Source organism: Puntigrus tetrazona, chromosome 9 (assembly GCF_018831695.1).
Source record: "Puntigrus tetrazona isolate hp1 chromosome 9, ASM1883169v1, whole genome shotgun sequence".
Lineage (NCBI taxonomy): Eukaryota > Metazoa > Chordata > Actinopteri > Cypriniformes > Cyprinidae > Puntigrus > Puntigrus tetrazona.
Window position 1 is genome coordinate 17,027,545 of NC_056707.1, and position 22,008 is coordinate 17,049,552.

At 38.0% G+C, this 22,008-nt stretch overlaps 1 protein-coding gene across 1 annotated transcript; it reads left to right on the forward strand.

The window, feature by feature from the left end:
* Window positions 1–304: 304 nt before the first annotated feature.
* On the forward strand, window positions 305–9,144 carry shox (short stature homeobox). Its single transcript, XM_043248081.1, has 6 exons — window positions 305–713; window positions 2,058–2,266; window positions 4,733–4,790; window positions 5,102–5,190; window positions 6,645–6,860; window positions 7,154–9,144. The coding sequence occupies exons 1-6, from the start codon at window positions 461–463 to the stop codon at window positions 7,241–7,243; spliced, it is 915 nt and encodes a 304-aa protein (XP_043104016.1). The 5' UTR covers window positions 305–460; the 3' UTR covers window positions 7,244–9,144.
* Window positions 9,145–22,008: the final 12,864 nt, after the last annotated feature.

Consider the following 22,008-nt stretch of genomic DNA (forward strand, 5'->3'; position numbering starts at 1 on the left):
AACCCAGATCGTCTGATTCTCGATAGCCTCGGTCTACGTTAACGTCAATATACCAGAATGAACTGATAATGCCATGCTGCAATATTCATATCCTCTAATTGCGTCTGCGAAATTATCACAGAATTAATTAAACACGGTTCCCATTTCCAATTGACCGCGCGGCACCGTAGGAATCCTAATTAATTATAATTAAATTAAGGGGACTCCATCCAGCGCAGCATTGATTTGAGGAAAAGCCGCTGAAAGTTGAATTCAGAAGCGCCTGTAATGACTCCAGACATGATGGCGATGGGGGCCGGGCTGAGGTGGCCGTGTATAAATAGTGTGATCTGAAAAACACAGACATAACAGCAGGAGTGATCTAAACCTTCTACACGCAAACATATCGCCGAATTCACCGTTGAGCAGACAAAAAAGATTCGCGTTAGATACATTTTAAAGTGGATTTCTGTAATCAGCCATGGAAGAACTCACGGCGTTCGTGTCGAAATCCTTCGATCAGAAAAGCAAGGAGAGCAGCAAAGAGAGCATCACGTACAGGGAAGTTTTGGAGAGTGGTTTAGCCCGAGCCAGAGAGCTGGGAAACTCGGAGACCAACCTTCAGGAGATTACAGAAACCAACAACAACCATTGTCCGGTACACCTTTACAAGGAGCACGTAGAGCTGGAAAAGGAGAAATTGAAGGAGTTTAACGTGACGCGGGCTGCTGACGGTGAGTTACACTTAACGCAAAAGTGCGCGGCTGTTTCTCGCGTTTCAGACGCGTTCGCTCGAACGCGCGTTTTTGCCGTCGTTGAAATATCTGTCAGATCCGAGCGACTGCACGCCGAGCTCGTTTTCAGCAGCTTAAAGAGAGCTTTCGATCGTCTTGAGAGGCTAACTAGCACGCGAGCGGACAAATTCAAGCTGTATCCAGCTGATGCAACGGGCACTTGTTCGGTGTGTGGCGTGCGCCGTGCAGACAACTGTTTTCTTTTGTAAAAGAGCGGAAATACGCGACAGGCAATTTTAAGCGAAAGAATCGCAATAAGTATCTAAAAAAGAGAAGTGTGTGCTCGCATTTGAGGAATTACGGTCAAAACAATAGGCCCTTGTAAAATCTGAAAGGACGATCTATCAAATTCCCGTGCGTTCTTTAAATTGCCAGGAAATGAGTAAAGACACTTATTTTCTATTTACTTGCGTTGATAAAGAGTAAAAAAAGGCTGTCATTTAAAAACTGAACCATGTGGCTGATGGCGTTTTAAAAGCGAGATTTAATATTAAACGGGTTTGCTTCGGAAACGGTGAACAAAGACGTTTAACGACGTTCATGGCAGGCCCGTGACAGATTGGTTTGGAACGCAACGCCTGAATTAATAATAACAGCATGCTAATAATAATATTAAAAACAACAATAATAACGATGAATTGAAATTACGTCGATAATACGGGCCTACGTCGAAAGCAAAACAAAGACCACCTCACAGGATTTCTAAAGAAAATGCTCGCAGTAAGGCAAAGTTTTCCAAGTTTACATTTGATTACCAAAACTTGCAAATAACTGTTTACTGCTCTGGAATGAATGGAAATGCAAACTCGTATATGAATAGCCTACATAGCTAGGCCTATTTAATAAAAAAAAAAAGTGCTGAGCTGCATTAGCTCAGTGCAAACTTCTGATGTTTACTAATATCTTATAATGTAATTTTAGAACTGCACGATAACCTAACCTCTTTATCCATCTCCCTTGATTATACGAATCTGCCTAATTATACATATAAAAACCGAGAGCATTTAAATGCTGCGTTTAAAGTCATTTTTATTCGTAAAGCGACAGCGCACGTTTTAAAGCAGCTGCAATTTCATGCCACCCATCTTGGATTTCACCTAACAAAATTGTTTTAATTTTTAAACTACGTTTTTTTTCAAGTGTTCTCTGTTAACGTGTCGTATAATTAGATTTAGTTGCCGATTCTTTTTGCTCTCCAGCCGCCACCTTCGCTCTTTTTTAAACGCCCGCGTGACAAACGGAAGCAGGCCGGTTTGTTGATGTGTTTATGTTGTATTTTCACAGGAATTTACGACTGCAAAGACAAGAAGGAGGACGTGAAATCAGAGGACGAGGACGCACAGAGCAAACTGAAGCAGAGACGGAGCAGGACAAATTTTACCTTAGAGCAGCTGAATGAACTGGAGCGCTTATTTGACGAGACGCATTACCCAGACGCCTTCATGCGGGAGGAGTTGAGTCAGAGGCTGGGGCTGTCAGAGGCCCGCGTGCAGGTAAGAGACCATTCCTCCGTACACTCCGTGGACTCTTTTACATGTGCAAAATTCTGTTAGGACGAAAAATAAAAAATAAAAAATTCTAAAAACTACTTTAGAACAGGCGAATATTAAACGTGACTGCATTCAAACGTCACTCATTTAAAAACAATTAATTTTTTAAACGAATGCATCTTTAATTGGAAATGCAAATAACCTGGATGCCAACTGAGGGCTCTGTGTCACTTATTCTTTTCATTGTTTTAACGCAGCATGTTCTCGAAATAGTTTTAAAGCAGGCCCGTGTGTGTGTGAGAGAGAATAAAATAAAACACTAACAAACCTTCCTCTATCAGCGTAACGTAACTAAGAAAAATAATGTCCACGCAGACTCTTCATAATGTTTATTGCTTTTACATTTAATATTATTAAAATTCTAATACGGGTGTTTATGCTCGTATGCCTGGAGGAACTGATCACGCTGGTGACTTAATGCAGCCTGCGTGTAAAACCGAATTGTTTAAGTTAGCAGTTTGTAAAGTTAGAAATAATAGGCAATCCATTTACGAAGCGGCACTGCTAAACCCTTCTTAGGAATAGCCCACGTGTTTGTTATGGAGAAGTGGGGAAATAATCAAACAATATAGAGAGCAAGTGTGATCGCTGGGCCTTCGTTCCTCCTACACGTTTGCTTAAGTAGGCTAGATTAAATTTGTATATCGTACCACGCGCCTGAGATGTTGAACGTTTGGGGACGGTTGTTCTGTTCACTCATACACAAAGCATTTCTGTTATCTCTCGATTTATGCGGGTTCGGTTTCAGTGGTGGGTGTGGATGCGAAATCGCCTTTTAGTTCCTGCAGCAGCAGCTACATTCAAAGGAAAACTTGCTTATGTGCTGCAGAAAGATCTAACCACATCATTAAAATTAATGAAGAGATTGAACCGCTGCTGCAGGGGATACCTTCTTATGTCACTCACCTCATTTTCTCCAACCTTATCTTTGTAATATCTGCCATTGGCTCGATATACTGTTCCTATAAAAATGTATTAGGAATAATTCAATTCCGTCTCGACTCCTGCAGCGACACAAGGCCGCGTCACAAAACGCAATAGGAAAATAAGTAACGTTGTTTGCCAGCGTGACAGCTCGCGAGCGCGACGGTTTTTTTTAACGTTTCAGAGGCGGGAATCGGATTAAAAGAGGAGAGCGGAGAATAGGTCAGAGCCGTGCATCAGACGCAACCAAAAATTCACACCGCGTTAAAAAAAAAAAAAAAAACGCTTCTGTACGATGCGTCGCAACGGCATTTTATGACTCGTACAGCATTTCAGATTTCGCAGAAATTTCTGAGGTAAACGCGACGGACGCGAGACAGCCCGGTTGATACGGACCCGCCACAACTATACCGTTCTATAGAAGCCCCACGCCGACCAGCTGTCAAGAATCTAATTGAAAGTTATGAGACCTCAGTGAGGAGAAGGCAGTAATTCAATTACGACTAATATCTTTCGGTTTTTGGTGCAGGGCTAAATTAAATGTCATTATTCACTGTCTCTAATAAAAATCAAAAGGAAATCAGATTAGGGTATTTGTGAACCGCATCATTGAGTGGTCCTTAATGAAGAAATAACTGTCGAAACCAGTGTAGCTCACTTTCCCTATAGCGTAGTGCTGGATAATTACAATCGATCAAAGATTGAAATATGATGCATTCATTGTGGCGCACTAAAAGTCACACGCTGCACAGGCCTAATAAATAATAACGCTAATAATAATAACCTGTAATAATAACAATAGACTATGTAATGCAAAATTTAAAAAAAAAAAGCAGGTTGACAGACGTTTCCTTTTAAATTTTAATGAGCGAGTCTGAGAGTTGAAAAAGCAGCGCTAATAGCCTGATTTAACTGAACCGACCGAGTAATGATGGAAAACCGTAGGCACAGTGTACATTTACATCGTTCATAATTAATATTTGCAGCACGTTTTCAATCACCTATGTGATGCAGCGAATTGATTTTATGTATAAAAAACGATTCTATATTTGACAAAAGGATAGGCTAGACTGCTATTAAAAAATAATGGACCTCAATTTCAGCGAAACAAAATTGTCTGTCGGTTGCTGTGACAAGAGCTTGTAGGCCTGGGCTACTTCGTATAGAGAACAAAATAAAGCTGAAACGTATTAAACGCAAACACTGCCTAAGACTACACGCAGAACTCACTGGTGCAGAAGAGGAAAATTGCGACATTAATTATAAATAATGAACAACAAAATTCATTTTCCAGTTGAAATTAAATAATAATCCACACCGATTAACAGAGGCAACAGAAATCGGCTGTTTTTTTTGTAATGTCGGTTGCATGGACAAATCAAATATAACTAATTTGCGAATTAAGGCAATTTAATTTGTAATATAAAATAGTAGTAAATGGTGCTGATGACTATAAAGAATAACCTTTTTCCTATCTGTTTTTAGGTATGGTTTCAGAACAGAAGAGCGAAATGCCGAAAACAAGAAAATCAAATGCACAAAGGTAAAACAAACAAACAAACAAAAAAAAAACCCTTAAAATATTATTTCGATAAATAAGCACGTTTTCCATATTTTTGTTCCATTTTATTATTTCATGCATTTTTATATTGAATAACGGGACGTGACCCAAGTCACAGTAGAACTGGGTGCTCGTGAGCCAACAGCTCTTGTGTGTCCTGCACGTGCTCACCGCACCTACAAGCCATTTCACAACCCATTACATTTTAAATTTGATTTAACTAGTCAAATTACCTACACAAAATAAAAACCATTACGACCGACTTTGCTCATTTATTATTCTTTTCTATTCAGGCGTTATTTTGGGCACCGCGAGTCACCTGGACGCGTGCAGGGTCGCTCCTTACGTGAATATGGGCGCGCTCAGAATGCCATTTCAACAGGTAGGCTTGAAATAACGAAGCTAATTTTTTATCCTTTTTTTTTTTTATTTTTATTGCGTTTCTTGTGATGTGCAAATGTGCAGTTCGGTCGACTAAATAAACGTCTCGCTGCACCGTGTTAGCCACCTAAAAAGTAGCGGCCGAGAAATGTTTAGGCTTTGACAAACAATGTGATGTGACGCTAGTCTCCGTGCTCTCGCGCGAAGGGCGCGAACCTTTCACCTCCGGGGCCCGATGAGAGACGAATGAGATAAGAGGGACCGAGAGACATTTCATCTGGTGGTGAAGAACCGTCTGCATCAGCCAGACGAGAGAGCAGCCATAATTAAGCTAATAGCACAGCGAGGGAAAGGCAGATAAAAGAGATTATGAAAGAGAGGAATAACGCACTGATGGTTATTGGCACTGAGCAGCATTGGCAGGGCCGAGGCGTGAGGACTGCATACTGAACACCACAAATGTCCACCACCTGTTGTTCTGACTGCCCCTGTAGAGGGGTTGCACAGTCCAATTTGACTGATTTGTGGAGACACTGGAGCAAGGGGCTGCTTTAATTTTTATGAGTATTTTCGCCCAGACTTAATTAAAATAAATGCATGTGCCAGGCATCAAGTCAGAAGGCCCGTGGTTAGAAATCGTGAGCAGCAAAGAAACTCAGATGAGACGGGCTGTATTCATACCTGATTATTTTCCAAAAATAACAGACTACCAGGTCTGACATTATTTATCCTCCTTTCAAAGCGATCTCCCTATGTTTCGCATTCACGTGGAAAACAGAAAAAAGAAACACTGGTAAAACATTCTTTCCCAGTGTCAAAAACTTGTGCAGCTTGTCAGATGTTGTATTTTAGTTGGACTGCAAAATGTAAAGCTTTGAAATATTTATGATCCCTGCGCAGAGAAAGATACATGAGAAGAATACTAAAAAAGAAAATAAAAAATAAGTCACTTTTTAAGTCTGCCGATGTCTAATTTTCACCTCATCTTACTGAAATAATTGCTAAGAATCTGCAACCTGATATTTTATGCTGCCTGCTTACATCTTTTCGTCCCCCTAGGAACCGTGCGAATAAATATTTATATATATGAGAATGAATATTTTGGGTGCGAAATTGTTTATTTATGCCATTGAATATATAATTAAGATTACATGATGTTGCAGCTTTTAGCGGTTGTATGGAAAGATTCGCCGCGGATCAAACTAATATGCTGAGAAGTGAGATTTGCAACTGATGGAAGTTCTTTGACTATTAAGCTGTCTGAGCGCATTGCATAATGCAGCTCAAGATCAGATGAAAAAGAATGCACTGAGCGGGTGACTGTTTTCACTGAAAGCACAGAGTTAGCGCATGCCTTCGGAGGGGTGTCCGAGCCCGAAACCGGATCCCCGTCGCTCCTCGAGCTGACCCCGCGGCCGCTGACTAACTCCGTGTTTGTTTTTGCTCGCCCCGCAGGTCCAAGCTCAGTTACAGTTGGAGGGGGTCGGAACGCACTCCCATCCTCACCTGCACCCACACCTCGCGGCCCACGCTCCCTATCTGATGTTCCCGCCCCCGCCCTTTGGATTACCAATCGCGTCGCTGGCAGACTCGGCCTCTGCGGCGGCCGCCGTGGTAGCGGCTGCCAAGAGCAATAGCAAGAACTCCAGCATCGCTGACCTGCGACTCAAGGCAAGAAAACACGCCGAGGCGCTGGGACTCTGACCCCCATGGGCTTCTCTGCTGCTCTGAACTGATAATTGCTTCTAACACAAGACTAAGCCTGTGAAAAGGCCGTGACACTCACAGTTAAAACAAAACAAAATAAAAACAAAAGAGAAAAAAAGGGGTGTAAGGGGAGAGAATGAGAGCGAGAGAGAGAGAGAGAAAAAAAAAAGTCACAAAAAACCAGCTGCCAAAACAAACCACTTGTAGAGAAAGGTAATTAAATACCAATGAATCACCTTTTACTTTTCGCCCAACAGGCAGGACTTCTTGGAGGCCACTGGCTCAGCCCTTTCCAGGCACAGATCACAGCCCCAGGACCATACAAAAATGTCTGGATGTCTGTCTGAAAACCAGCGTTTAGGAGAGAAGACTTTTTTTAAAAAAAGCAAAAAGGCAGACACAGAGTGAGGCTAGAGGTTGTGTTTTTACGGACAGACACTGAAACTTTGGAATCTCAACCTCAAAGTGAAAAGAAAGAGACGGCCATATTTGCCTCCTACCACTGTGCCGCTGCCTAGTGCACGTGCTCAATTGAAGGATAGACCTATTGGGGCTGGCCTCCATTGTAACTGACATACATCTATGTTGATCACTGCCATGATAACCCTCCACTACAATTCATATCTAAAGCCGTTATTTGCATTTTTGAATTTTTTTTTCTTTTTCATTGTTCATTCTGCTGTGGACAAAGACTGGAAACAGCAATAACATCAATGGTACAATCGCCTGGTTTTTAGTGGAATTCTTATGATTCTTTCTTTCTGTTTTGGGAGGAAATGTTGCGTTGCTGTTACTTCCTTCCGGGCATGTGTATGGACTTTAGCTTTCATTCTCATATTTTGTGCTCTCTTCTTTTTTATGTGATGTGTCCTGGAATAGAAGTGAACCTAGCTTTTGCACTTCAGGTCTTGTATTAAGGGATCTACGATCCTTAACGCAAGATATACTACTTTTATGTACGGGGGAAACAAATTTGGCTTTCGTTTTGCTGAAATGCATTGAAATGACTTGTTTTTGTTTGTTTCAAAAAGGATGAACAGTAACTGCAACTTTGTAATTTAACATTTTAAGAAACACCGATTTAACTGAAATGCAATTATGTGCAGTTAAGTGCAATACTGTAAATATGGAAAACGTAATATAGCGGTTGATGTTTGCTAATTAAACAATGATTTTTAAGTTGTTGGGTTTTTGGCACTGATGTCGATGTGTTGAAAGTTCTTCGCCACAAACACATCCTTAAATGCTGTGTAAAAGATCATTTGCTAACTTGTTTGCAACGTGCCATAACTCCCTGAAGTTCAACGGTATTCGAATATAGTTTTGTACACGTGCATTTAAAGAGATATTGATATCACCTGAAGGCAGAAAAGGAAGATTCTTTTGACACTGTACAAAAATGCTCTAGGTTCCTGGGTCATAAACATGTCTGGTTTTCAACGTAACAATAAATCAGCCAAAGACAACGATTTGATCACATTAATAGAGGTAGAATTATTTAATTTAAAGCTCCAAATACACTTTTTTTCAGCAACTGCATCCAGTCTTTTTCCCCATATAAACAAGAACTGTCTACGGTTTCCTGAATTGAATACAATAAGCTTATCAATTTGAAAAAAAAAAAAAAAAAAGCCAAACAAACAACCTAACAAAAAAAACAGTATTATTTTCATGACCGTACCATGAAACAGTTTTGCCAGTTCAGACATCAATTGCCTTTGAACTACGATAGTAGATCTTGGTCAGGTCTACCTCTGACAATAAAAGCTACATTGTGGGCTGTTTTCGTTGTTCACCATTACGGTTGTTTAGGAATGTTTCTGTTTCTTTAATTGACGTCATAGGTGCTTTTATTTATTATTTTATCTGAAAGTTTATAAATGTTAAATAGTCGAATTTCAAGTGTACATATTTACATGGCTTTGCATTTATTTTTATATATTTTCTAAATGTTAACATTTGCAACAGTTTTACGCGAACGTGTGACTGCAGTACATTTGTTTGACTAAAATGTAGCGTGTTTGAGTTTACAAACATTTCAGGGATGGTGGATGAAACCATGAGACTTTGTGTTGAGATTTTCTTGATGCTCCGAGGAATTTGTTGTATCCCATCATATTGCATATGCAAGCATGCCCAAACATGATTCACCATTGAGTTTTTTTGTTTCTGTTGTTTCACGAAAAAAAAAAAAAGAATGTACATCTTGTACAAGTAATCTATCAATAAAAGTTATAAATATTTGTAATAGAGTTTGTAAAACTTTGTGGCCCTCTACGATTTTATGAATAAAGGTTGCTCTGGTTCAGACACGTTCGTATATATGACATGTACACATTTTTATTCATTAAAACGATTACTAAAAGACTTTATAGAGGAGCCACAATATATTATATCTGGAACGAAATGAAAATGTTTTTCTAGCATCAACTAAAACGAGTGTTTTAAACCATCCAAATGTACTAGATGTTGATGCGCGAGTCTATTCAGACAAAACCATGCCTCTTTCATCATGCACGAGGTGCGATATGTATCTAGACCCACCGTACATCTAAACTAACATCACAGTCACATCTGTCTTTAGCCAGCCTTTTTTTGGATGGCTTGTTGCATCTGGAAACCCAAATCCAGATGTGTGTACACAAAGTAATTGCAGGCAACATAGTGGCTTTTTGTCTAAATCGCATGGAGAAATTAGTCCAAATGGCGTCCTGTTGAGCACGTACCCCCTAAAAGGTTGGAGCATGTTTAATTTGTAGCTTAGCACTCATACATCAAGATGGAGGGATGTAGGCAAAGGCTGATACCCTGCACATTTAGGCACTGACCTCTGGCTGGGGTCTGCTGGATGAAACAGAACATAACAGCATCCTTTTATGTGCTCTAATAATTGGCAACATAGAACCGCCATCAATCAACCCACACCAAGTCATGCTTTCTTTTTCAACATGCGCAAACACACGCAAAAGGTATTTATATTAGCCACAAGTCACAAATAAAGACAAGCAAGCAGCCTATGAAACCTTTTAATTAAAAGTAAACCAAACTAAACTTTTTTTTTATTGAATCAGTGTTATTGCGCACTTTGAAAGTTTATTGCAGGCGAATGGCTGACAATACTAAAGCTGATGTACCTTTTAGTTTCTATAAGAAAACATTGTTTATCGCAGGACTGCCATGCAATGAAACAAACCTCAAAAAATACTTTCCAATTTTGCACATTTGGGGTAGAGCCACTTACTGCAGCATCTAACAGCTCATGAGAGCATGAGACCTTTTATGAAATGCTGAATTATATTCTACACAGTGCAAAGAAATCATTTAGAAAAGGCAAAAACATGGCTTATTCAAGCATATTCCCCATTGTGTGCCATTCCTGCTGAAACGAGAAGAACTTAACAGATGCTACCGTTCAGTTTTCACGCGAGCCTCATCAACATCAGCCAAACTATACTGTATGTCCATGCATAACTTATGTAAATACTGTCTTTGCCTGTAATTGCAAGGAAATGTTTACCTTTTTAATCTTTTCAACAAGACTCTAAAGAAGAAAGAGGAGGTGTTGGGAATTCTAGTTGGAAAAGTTCTAAGCGTCCACATCAGGTCTTCTGGAGCTCGACTGCATTTTTAACTTTAAGATACACAAACTTCAGTCTTTGACATCCTCTTTCATTAGCAATTGGCAAAATGAACAAGGAGCCGGGCTTCAGTGACTGGAAAGCATTCATCTGTTCTTCCGCCGTAGATGTTCTCCTCCACTGCAAAATTAATAAAGTAAGTAACCTGGAACCCTAAAAACTTTTCAAATATTTGAATGTTTACAATTCCTCAATTGAAAAGGTGTTGTGCTGAATTCCAGCAGATAAACATTGCGATGCCATGACAAAAACACAAGCTCGTTTGGGTATACATGAACTATATTAACTGTGTTTAACTATCAGCCACTTTTAAGACGGGATTATAATGAATCAATGAAAGTCATGCAGTCAAGCAGTTAAAGTTATCAACAAAAAAAAAACGCATACAGATGCAAACTTTAAAGCATCGGAGTGCTGGGTACAACTGAAAATATTAAAACAAGCTTTAAACAAAGAAATCTGTTCAAAGCTATTTTAATTCAAAAGTCACCAGTGAATTAAGTCTTAATATTGATTTGACCACGAAGACTTGAAGGAGAACTAAAGATTGCGAAACACGCTGACAGCAATTTGTCCATCTGGGGCCATTTTTGTTTTTTTTGAGCCATTAAATCTCATCCAATAAGCTAGCCGTTTTCTTGGTCTGGTATTGCTTTCTTACTCAGTCTAAATCTGTTGTATTTTGAAGTATCAAACTAAAACCCTACAGGACCTAGATCTAACAGAATAGTAAAGTAGCAAGAATCTACTTTAGGTGCCATTCCTCTTGCAGCATAAAAGTTACAATTCAAAATCTGTTAGCCTCCACTTTGAAAGACAAGTTACAGTACCTTGGTGGTTTACCTGTAAGAAGTGAGAAACCATTTGAACGGTTCAAAAACCTGATCTTCTCAAAGCAAAAAGTGGTCAAAAAGGGCACGATTACAAGCAAATTACTGTCAATTCCATTGTGAAAACGAAACAAAATAAAACAAAAAATACTTGTGCGCGCGCACACATATTCTGCAAATGAAATCTATATTATAAATAACAAACCACTTTATTCAGCGTTCACTGATCTTTGTTTTAATTTATATTTTTGCATAACAGTTTCTGTTTACTGTTCAGAGAAAATCGTTTCCTGTTTATTCTATTTTCACAACAAAAGCCTTAAATGCTGTATATATTTTGTGAAAGCTCTTGTTGTTTAAATTAAATTATGCCTTCAGTTAGACATAACTAAAATATATTGATTCTGAGATCATGCCCTTCCAGACAGAAAATCAGATAAAACCAAACATTTATCTCTTGTTAAAATGCTTGGAGTTATATTTTTTTTCCATGTTGAGTATTGTAAAATATTATACTTGCTGATGTTAGCGGAGCAAATGTCTGGAAAATAACTTAAGAACTATAATCAATTTCAGGAATATTTTGACCGGTATTAATGACAACCAGCGTTGCATTGCTATTTTTGCTATAGTGATCAATGCCGGTTTCATTACTGGTTACAAGAAGCGATAAACAAACAATTGAGTCAACTCTCTCTGGCATTCCCATTGCTTTCAGATAAGCTTCACGATTGAATGGCTGGCGACACAGAGAAAATCTTTTCTTACTAGTGGGAATCAAAGTCAGATGCATCACAGGCAACTGAGTTTTCAATGCCCTTAGTCTATCTCCCTCTATTGGGAGATAAAACCAGTTAAGCGCTCTCATGTGAACGCAATGCAGCGATGCAATATTGAATGATGAAAATTTTGAAATCCATTTCACAGTTTACCGCATTTATTTCAAGCCATGCGTCACAGTCTCTACTCATTAAGTAAACGCCGTTTAAGATGAGAAGAAATGCTGCTGACTAACATTACTCCATAGTGACAGTTACATTAAAAGTTATTCATTTTTTAACTGAACTAGTAACTAAACAATACTTGATCCAAAAACAACGGAAATGTGAATATTAATAAATACTTGAAACAGCTATACCAGAAAAACTAGAAATATACTGAGATCAAGACTAAACATACTGAAAGCACTTTGTTCTACAAATATAAACGTCTTGAAATAGCGGAAGCTATGATAATAATAAAGCTAAAAATGCAGATAGATCAGAAGTCGTATAACCTTTATCATAATATTTAAATTACCACACCAGTATGCAAAACTGTTTATTCAGACAATTTCAACATGCATGCTTGTTATTTTTCCAAAACCCACTAATTCCAAGCGTTTGTCCATACAGGATAAACTGTTTGTCTGGCAGTTTTTTTTTGTTTTTTTTTTTTAAATCTACCGTGACTTTTTGCTGTGTATAATCTAAACAGCACACTAAGCTTTGTGTAAACCATGGCCCAGCCATTCAGCTTCTCTGTTGTCACTGTCAATTTTATTCAAAGTCCAATGTGGAGACCCGTATTGTGCCAAAAATGACTTCCTTAACCCTCACGGTCAGCAACATGAAGAAAGCAGGTTTACAGAACATCAAGAGAAACCTTTTTCAAAGGGACTTTTCCAAAAAAAAAAAAAAAAGTAAAACGCGCAAGAAATTGCAGAGAAGCCATTATATGCTTATCGTGACAAACCGTTAACAATAAAGCACATTGTCAAAATAAATCCCGCATCTCTAGTTGTCTGAAAATATCAAACCGCCATAAATATGATGAGAAAACAATGCAGGCGAAAGAGAAATCTAAACATTTCAGCATTTGAGATGCTTGTCATTTGAGCCTTTGCTAAAGGGTGAACCAGAGATGAAACAGCATTAGATTCTCAAAACAGACCAGGCTCAATTTAGACGAGGTAACAAAAAATGCGAGCTAGAGGCTAAGCAGAAACTCGCGTGCAGAAAAAAAAAAAACACCCATAAAATGTAAAGCACACAAGACGATCAAATGAAATGACTCGAATGCTAAACTAAAAATAGGAAAGAGTGAGCTGTATCCATGTACAATGTCACATGCAGCTGGAAATGAAGCACATGGCGACTGAACATGGGGCGTTTTAGCCGAGATTACTAGCCAAAATGATGTGCGGTAACAAAACACCCTAATCCTGCATCAAACAATAAAGTGCTGTCCCGTTTCTGCGGAAGGTCATGATTCTTTCTCTTCTCACTTCAGTAATGTGACTGAGATTTCAGCAGATGGAGCCTCAGCATATCCTGGGTGAATGTTAATGAAAAGCAAACAGCCCACCTAAGCAGTTTACACGGTGTAGTATCGCTGTGAGCCATGCTAAAGCGATCCCTCCGCTCCGACAAATAAAGAGCACTCGAGGGGAAAATAATTATATGCCAATTCCTGACTAAGGGTCAAATGTATTATAATGTAAATGCAAACATCGTCTTGTACTTCTTTTTTACAACAAAATGTTAATGAGAGGGGCAGTGCCTGAAACAATATCTTTTGCTTAAGAAGATCTGATTAATAGTGGGCCTAAGTACTGACGGTTTAACAAACACGCCATGCGCTCGCATGACATGTAGCAAACGTGAAATTTCACATTTAGATTGTGGGTATTTGCAGGATTGTCAAGGCCTCAAAGGATTTCTTACGGGATTACCACAGGGCTACTGGGCTAAGCTACGTTCTCACACCCTACATTCTAAGTGCAAGAGGTCAAAGTGGGCTGAATACATTTCGGTGCTATCCTGAGGGGAACTTTAAAATCAGGCATTCTGAAAAACACACTTGAAAAGTATTGTTTGTGTCCTGTGTGTACGGTTACGCTCGAAATTCTTCATCAAAATAATACTTCGAGAGTGTGGTCACATAATATGAAATCAATATTGTCAATGAAACAAACCACACTCATTTCTGCGAGACATAGATCCTAATAATCATAATAAAGTCTGTTTTGACACATATTGTATTACCGAGGTCACTGGCCACCCCTTCCCGGTTATTATAGATGGCTTTGAGAAATTATTTTTCTGATGCATGTAGTTTTTTGGTCATCTGAAGCAACCTTGTTTTCTTGACTAACCAGAGTAAGCTGTTGTAAAGTAAAATAAAATATGTTTTTAAATAAACTACAAAGCTGTTTTAGCTTAAAAATACCTAAATTTCTGGTTATATATTATTTAAAAACGTGCTAAATTAAATTGTTGTCTGCTTGGGCATGTCTGTGCTGATTATACATAAACCATGGTAAAATATTAGCAACACCAAAAAAAAAAAAAAAAAAAAACCAACCAAAAAAACCCCCAAAAAACATAATGAATGTGTGAAGATGGAATTATGCTAAATATTATCGAGCCAGTCAACGAAAGTAAAATCCTACAAAGCCAAAAGTGGAAATACAAACAGAAAAAAAAAATATGTGGACCACTAATGTCGCTGCAATATTGATAAGGTTCATAATAAAACAATGCAATAAACCAAACCAAAGCACTCACAATTAATCATAGTTAGCTGGGGGCATTTCCAAGAAAAATGATTTCATTTCAAGGGACAGTCTCAAGCGGTCTCTAATGAGATTGACTTCTCAAGCTGTTCATTTTGCTGTAAGTTGGCCATTTTGACCAGCTCAGACGTTTATGAGTGCGGTGAGAAAATGGCTGATGAAAGACAAAACAAGATTCCCGATTCTGCCAACATTATCCGCCAGGTCGGGTTCTCAGCCACAAGTCAACCACATCAATTTGGACTAAACCAATTGACTAGCACATCAGTCTTTGGCTGCTTAACACAATTTCAGAAAATATCCTTAACATTATGTTGTATTATAGAGCAATATATTTCACAAAAACACATAACGATTCTATGACAAAAGGGAGCTTTAACAATATTCGGTGCTGTCAGATGAAAAAAATGCACTGTAAATCAACTGAAGAGATGATCTTTGGCCAGTCAATGAGAGATAGGAACAGCGATTTCCAGCATCCTGATGGTGCCCACCAGCTCACGCTTACAGTAGAGCTCAGAAATGCTTCTGAGGTAAAAATGTTAACTTTCTTAAGGCTAAGGGCACTTGGGTCTGTAAATAGCCGGAGGGAATGTAACATAGTCTGATTATAGCCCATCTCTCCATTTCCCAAATGTTTTATAGTTCCTGACCATTAATCAATAGCAGCAAAAAAAATCTCCAGCTCGAGCTGCTGCAGTTCACTGAGGTGGTGGATTTCTAAGAGCTGTGGAAAGTTCAAGGTCTAACCGTGACCAGTTCGCGACTACTGAACGCAACCGTATAATATTTCACAATGAATCAGTGCGTGCTTTTTCTGTGCAGCGGTAACCTCACATAAACCTATGCCCATTAGTCAAATTATCATGCTAAATGATAAATGAAGACTGGGTTAAAAGCGAGCACATGTCTGAAATTCCCTTTCAAATGCGGTGGTTTTGAGGACAAAACAAATAAAAACCAAAAAAAAAAATCGCACACAACAAAATCACTTCGCCTTCAGTTACCTGTAAATAATGAATCAGACCTTTCCAAGATCCAATTAAATCCAATAAAGAGTGTCTCATGTAATAGTAACCTGTAATCAAAGCAAGACAGTCCGGGCCTTTGAAGCTTGGACACTGAAGTCTATTGTGTGCGGAGCGAAGTGGGAAAGTAGGAAAATATTGATGCCTTTAAACCCACGGGGACGACACGAAGAGGCGAATCTTCACAGGGCATAATAAACATTAGCTCTCAGCACAGTCTCAGCGACTACATATGCCGATACATAAAATGAGTTATTGTGCGTGCGATAACAGACTCTCCGCTTTAGCGGCCTCGTAGTAAAGCTAATAAATGTCATAGGTACATAATCCCCTACACGTTTATGGAAACAGATCTCTCCTGTTAAGTTCTTTTGCACTCTGTCCCCCGGGGCCCAGATATACTATATTGATGAACACATTAAGAAAGCATGATTTGACTAGAGAAACGCCTGCATTAGATGAAGCTGTGAAAGATGAATTCAATTGTAATTTGAATAACGCAGCCGGGACCAGATTACTCAAAACGGGTGGCAGGGAATCGTCTGCTCGGAAATTGAGTTGCGCTTGTTAAGTCGAGTGCTCATCACCCAAAATAGCATTTGCTATCATATCTAGTGTTAATACAAAGACTCATTGATAAACCACTTTAGAGGCAAATCCTGTTTGCATGGCTAACCTCTTTAAACCCTCTTAATTTCATCCTCTCATTTATCATCGTGCCACCAGAGCACATTTTCAATAAGTTTGTCAGATAGCTCATAAGCACCACGCCGCCTTTCTAGTGCACTGCTGAAGGGCCACAGAAAATAAGGCTGTTCCAAAAGGTAGGCAGCTTAATTATGGCGCCTCCTAAGATACCTCGTTACTGCAAATATTCGAAGAAAAGCGTTGGATGCTTTGAGGAGAAGGCATCCCAGAGTGCATTGCAACAAGCTTAGGGAAAAACAATCTTCTATTTCATTCAATACTGGATCTAATTGAATAGTATCAATTAAAAATGCACAAATAAAAAGTTATTTTAAAAAAGACTAATAAATAGATTCTTTTAAATAAATAAGTAGAAATATATAAATCTGTTAAAAAAAAGATTTAAAAAATTTAATTAAAAATAGAACAGCATTGTGTCTGATCAGAGAATGTACTGCAGTGACCTAATGGTAACTATTTTATTCAAAAGGATTAATCAATCAATACAAAACAATATTAATAAATAATTATTTATAAATCATATAAAAATAGTAAAACATTGATGCAATCTATGAACGTATTGCTATGAGTTTAGATAATAAAATACATCTAAGATGGTTACTGCTATTAAATACAAAAAAAAAATAAATGGATAAAAAAAAATGAACTGAAATAGATTCATTACTAAATAGAAATTAATTATTCAACTGCTTGGGATGCATATAGTGTGCAACTACCTATCCATACATGGTAAGTTATACACACTATGCTATATATAATATATGTGTAATACATGTGCGCTATGTAAGTTGGATAAAAGCATATGCCACATACATAAATGTAAGTAATATTGTGTATCGAGTATCATACCATTAGCTTAGCAACATGCTAACCTGAAACTCTACTGAAACTGTATTAAGTGGCATGCGGTTACCATGTAGAGTGTTCCAAATTGGTCACATATAATGTTCCATGATACATAGCATGCTGCCTTACAAGACAGTTGCCTGTGTAGGCAGTAGCTTTAAGCTTGAACAATCAAGCCTATTGCTCACTACTGCAGGTTGTGGACTACAGCCGAATATCAGTTAACATTTAAAATGACGTCCTAATGAACACACAGTTGCTTACCATGGAACATGAGCAGTCTGTAACAAAGTTGTCTGGCCTGAGTGAGTTTTCTGACAGCTGTTTTCAGCATGCGTATCCGTATTAAGTCCCATATTACACCGCAGACATTGAAAAGACAATGCTGTCAAAATGTCTCAAGGTAATTACTGCGCACATACAACAGATACACCAATATGGCTGACAAACCGCACGTTAAAAGTGTTAAGGGTGCATCGCGGCTGGGCCTTATCCAAGATGGCTGATTAATGGAGGTCTGCCTTGTGTAATATGAGCGAAGGGGTCTGATCGCAGTTATGGCTCTCCAGGACACTGTGCCGACACTCAGCGGGGGGATGACATGGCTGATTTGGAATGTAATGTGTTAGGAGTGAATCTGACCTCAACATAGACTGGACTTTTTCTGTTTTACGAGTGCATGTTAAAAGAGACTTCCTGTGGGTTTTTGAACCTTCATTCAGTTCGAAAAACACATAAAAAGTCAGTCATGGGCTTCAGACTCGGTCGGAGCATATTGCATCAGTAAACAATGAATATTAATTTCATTGATATTCTGTTCGCACTGGCTCTTGTCACTTTTAAATATCGCTGAATGTTGACAAATCTCAATTGCAATACAAAATAATATTGTGTGGATATATAAAGTGTAATTATATTATTAAAGTATAAATTTGGGACTACCAAGGGTTTTTAAGCAATTGTCTTATTCTATACAAAACTGCACCAATTTTAGTAAAAATAATATAAAGTAAAAAAAAAAAAAAAAAAAGAATAAATAAAAAACATTTTAAAATGACATGTATTCTTGTGGTGAAAAATATTTTCAGCAACCATTACTCCAGTCTTTAGTTTCACATGATCATTCTTATGTACTAACTTGCCACTCAGAAAACATTTCTTGTTATGATGAATGGTGAAAATTGTTTTAATTACATATATTTCAATAATTACACACACACAGTATATACACAACCATATTTTCAAGCCTTTTTTCCCCATTTTTTTTAAACACATCTAAACACACACACACACACATTTTATGTATGTATACATATGCAGGCACTAGATTTTGTCTGTGCAAATGAGACGTGAGAAAGAGAACAGTTTAGGAGGGCATTTTTGATTATAGAAACATTTTCCTGGATTTGAAGCTGTATGTACAACACAAAGACCCTTTTGTCAAGCTACTCCACTATTTGTTTAAAAAAAATACAGCTCATTAATGGAGAAACCACATACATTTTAAAAACAGCTGAACTACTGTCAGGCTACAGAGAAAACAATAGCCTAGTTAATTTAACAGTATGGGTTCTTTTTCTAGTTAGTTACTCTCCAACAACGGTAGCATCTAATTATAGAGCCGTTCTATTCTCCATGCCAAAGTTGAGGGTCAAAAAGCCTACTCATATCTACAGGAAAAGTGTGTGGGAGAAAACAATGTCTAATGCACCAGACCCCTCGCAGTTCATTTCAATATATAGACACAGAACACTACTGTAGCTCCAGGTATTCCTCTTCAGATCAGAGGAAGATCAACGCAAAGGTTGTTTCATCTTTTATGGATCTCGTTGAAAATAAGAGATCGCCTCGAAAAGTCTGAATGGAGGACAAAGAGTTTGAGGGAGCAGTAAAAGCGGCAGCCGTGGAGCAGCACTGTTTGCTATGAGGCACTGCTCTTTTGAAATTGTTTATATGGGAATAGATCCCCATGGCCGGCTAATCGTATGGTTTTAGCAATCCCGATGGAGGCCCAGGCTTTCTGAAGCTTCTCTTGTTTGCGATAGCCTCTGTGATATTGCCCAAAAGGCTTGAGAACTAAGGAGTAATTTTCTGGATAGATGGTGTCATGAAAGCAGACAATTATGAGGTCTCTCAGGGTTGTGGTTTTAGTCATATTATTTGTTTTATGTACTTTTTTGAAGCATTAGCTTTTAAGTTAAACAGCTTAAGGGTCCCTCTCCTTTTCTGTGCACACTCTGAGGTTATGGTAATTATTGGCTGTGGGCACATACAAACTGTTTTTTACTTAAAGGTTACTCCGTGACACAGATAGAGATTTAAGTGCATAAAGCCACATGGGTGACTGCAACACCATATGACCCAACCGACGCAAGAGAACACAGAGAGGACAGATCAGGCAGAACAAAGGAGATGCTCTAGAATCTTAATTAGCAAGCATCAAGGGAATGAAGCGCTGCCTTGGCTGGTGATTGTTGTCGATCAATAGAACAACAAGTCCTGAGGAAGAGACTAGAGCAGATATTATTGCTTAAGGACTTACCATAAATCAAACGCACTAATAACAGTCAGCCGATCAAGACAAGTGGTGAAACAGAACTGAAAGCAGCTTCATTGTCAAAGATTAGCAACAACAAACTAGCCATTTTGCTTGGCATTTTTATTTCTTTTTTTATTCCTAAATGTCTTAGTTCATTTTGCCACTGCTAACTACAAAAAAAGCAAGGTGCTAGAAACTTCCCTTACAAGAATGACAGATTTTATTACAAAAAAAAAAAAATCATGTTTTGCTATACTAACTATAGTTTAACCATTTGTAGTCCACCAAAAAACATGGTTACAAGACTTTTACTACAATAAAACCATGGCTAATTTTTGTAATGGTGTAATACTGTGAAAATTATAAGCTAAAAAGTTTTGATTGTCTGATTAAGAAAATCTAAAATAATATTAAAAAATTAATTTTCCTGTCTATGAGAGTTAGTTACTTCTTTCTGCTAAAACAGAAAGTTCTCTTTCTGTTTTAAAATCAGATCTGGTCATCATAATGCTAATAGAAAAATATGATATCCATAAATGCAAATGTATGCAAATACATGATTTCAATGATAATAATAATAAAAAAGTGTTACTGAATAGAATTACTGAATAGTCCACACTTAAAAATAATAAGAATATATATTTTATAACAAAATAAAATATTTGTAATATTTAATAGTGTACTTAAAATACATTTATAATATAATATAATAATTTTTTTGGTCATTCTGAAAGTGCATGACCATAAGAAAGAGAGGTCTGGCCGTGAATTAACAAGTGACACGACACATAATCGCACAAAAGAAAAATATTGGCAATAATAGTTTTAGTCTTTGATGCTTGAACTGTACTCAGATTGTGCAACATGTACTTACAATAATTAATGAAGAATTGCAGATGAAATTATTGCTGTAGGTGACTGAAGGCGAGAGAAGGGCAGAGTTTCTGCAGAAAAGTCTAGCTCAAAGCAAAAACAGCAGAAGTTTATTGATTATGAAAATGCATTTACTCCTTTGAACTATAAAAATACACTGATGATATACAGTGCGTCTTATGTGAAGTCAGAGACTTGAGTTATTCCACTCACTTGAGCAAATGAATGATATCATTTACCACAATCATGGAGGAGGAAAAATCAATCAATCTAGGTAATTATATTCAAATTGTGGACCTCTGGATCTTGTATGGATTTAATATGTTTCTTTGGCTGGGTGGATTCTTAATAGATGCAGTGACTTGCTTCCAGTTAAGCTTAGGGAATAATAACATTTCCTGTGCAATCAGCATAGTAACTTTCTCAGTGAGTGCCTGATGTCTGCAGCAATTACTGTGTCTTTCTATAATATGCATTTCCACTGAAATGGAATCAAGCTGGATAATTCGTAGGAGATGCAGAAAAATGAAGAAATATAACGGGGGAAATTCAGTTTGTTTCAACATTTTCAACAGCAAACAGCCACGAGCATCAGCATTTCCATTGTTGTGCCCAGATAATGATATTCACCGCTTGCTACGCAAAGCCAGTTATAATGCAACCGAATGATTCCAGTGACAATCTCTACCATTAATCTGATTGCGGTAATTCATTCTCGGAGGCAGATTTTCACTTCCGGACCGCTGACTACCTGTGGCAGGATCCTAAATGTATTAAATTAGGTTTATTCAAAATCAAGACTTTTCCACGCTCCGCTGTCATCCCTTACATAATTTACTGACATAAGAGCTAATAAAACACAATGTTTTTCACATGGGCACTCATATTTATAGGTAGGTAAATAATTAGAATCATATGGTAAAATAATAGGCTTTATCCCACTCAAAAATTCTGTAGCTCGGGGCAGTGGTGCAATCTGAGTGGCTTTGTTCTCAAATTGAGTTTTTACTAGTGCTTACTGACTGAAATGCCCCATCAGTCTTCCCATTAAAAGCCCCAGGGATAACTAAACAGCCCTTCTGAAACACGAGTGC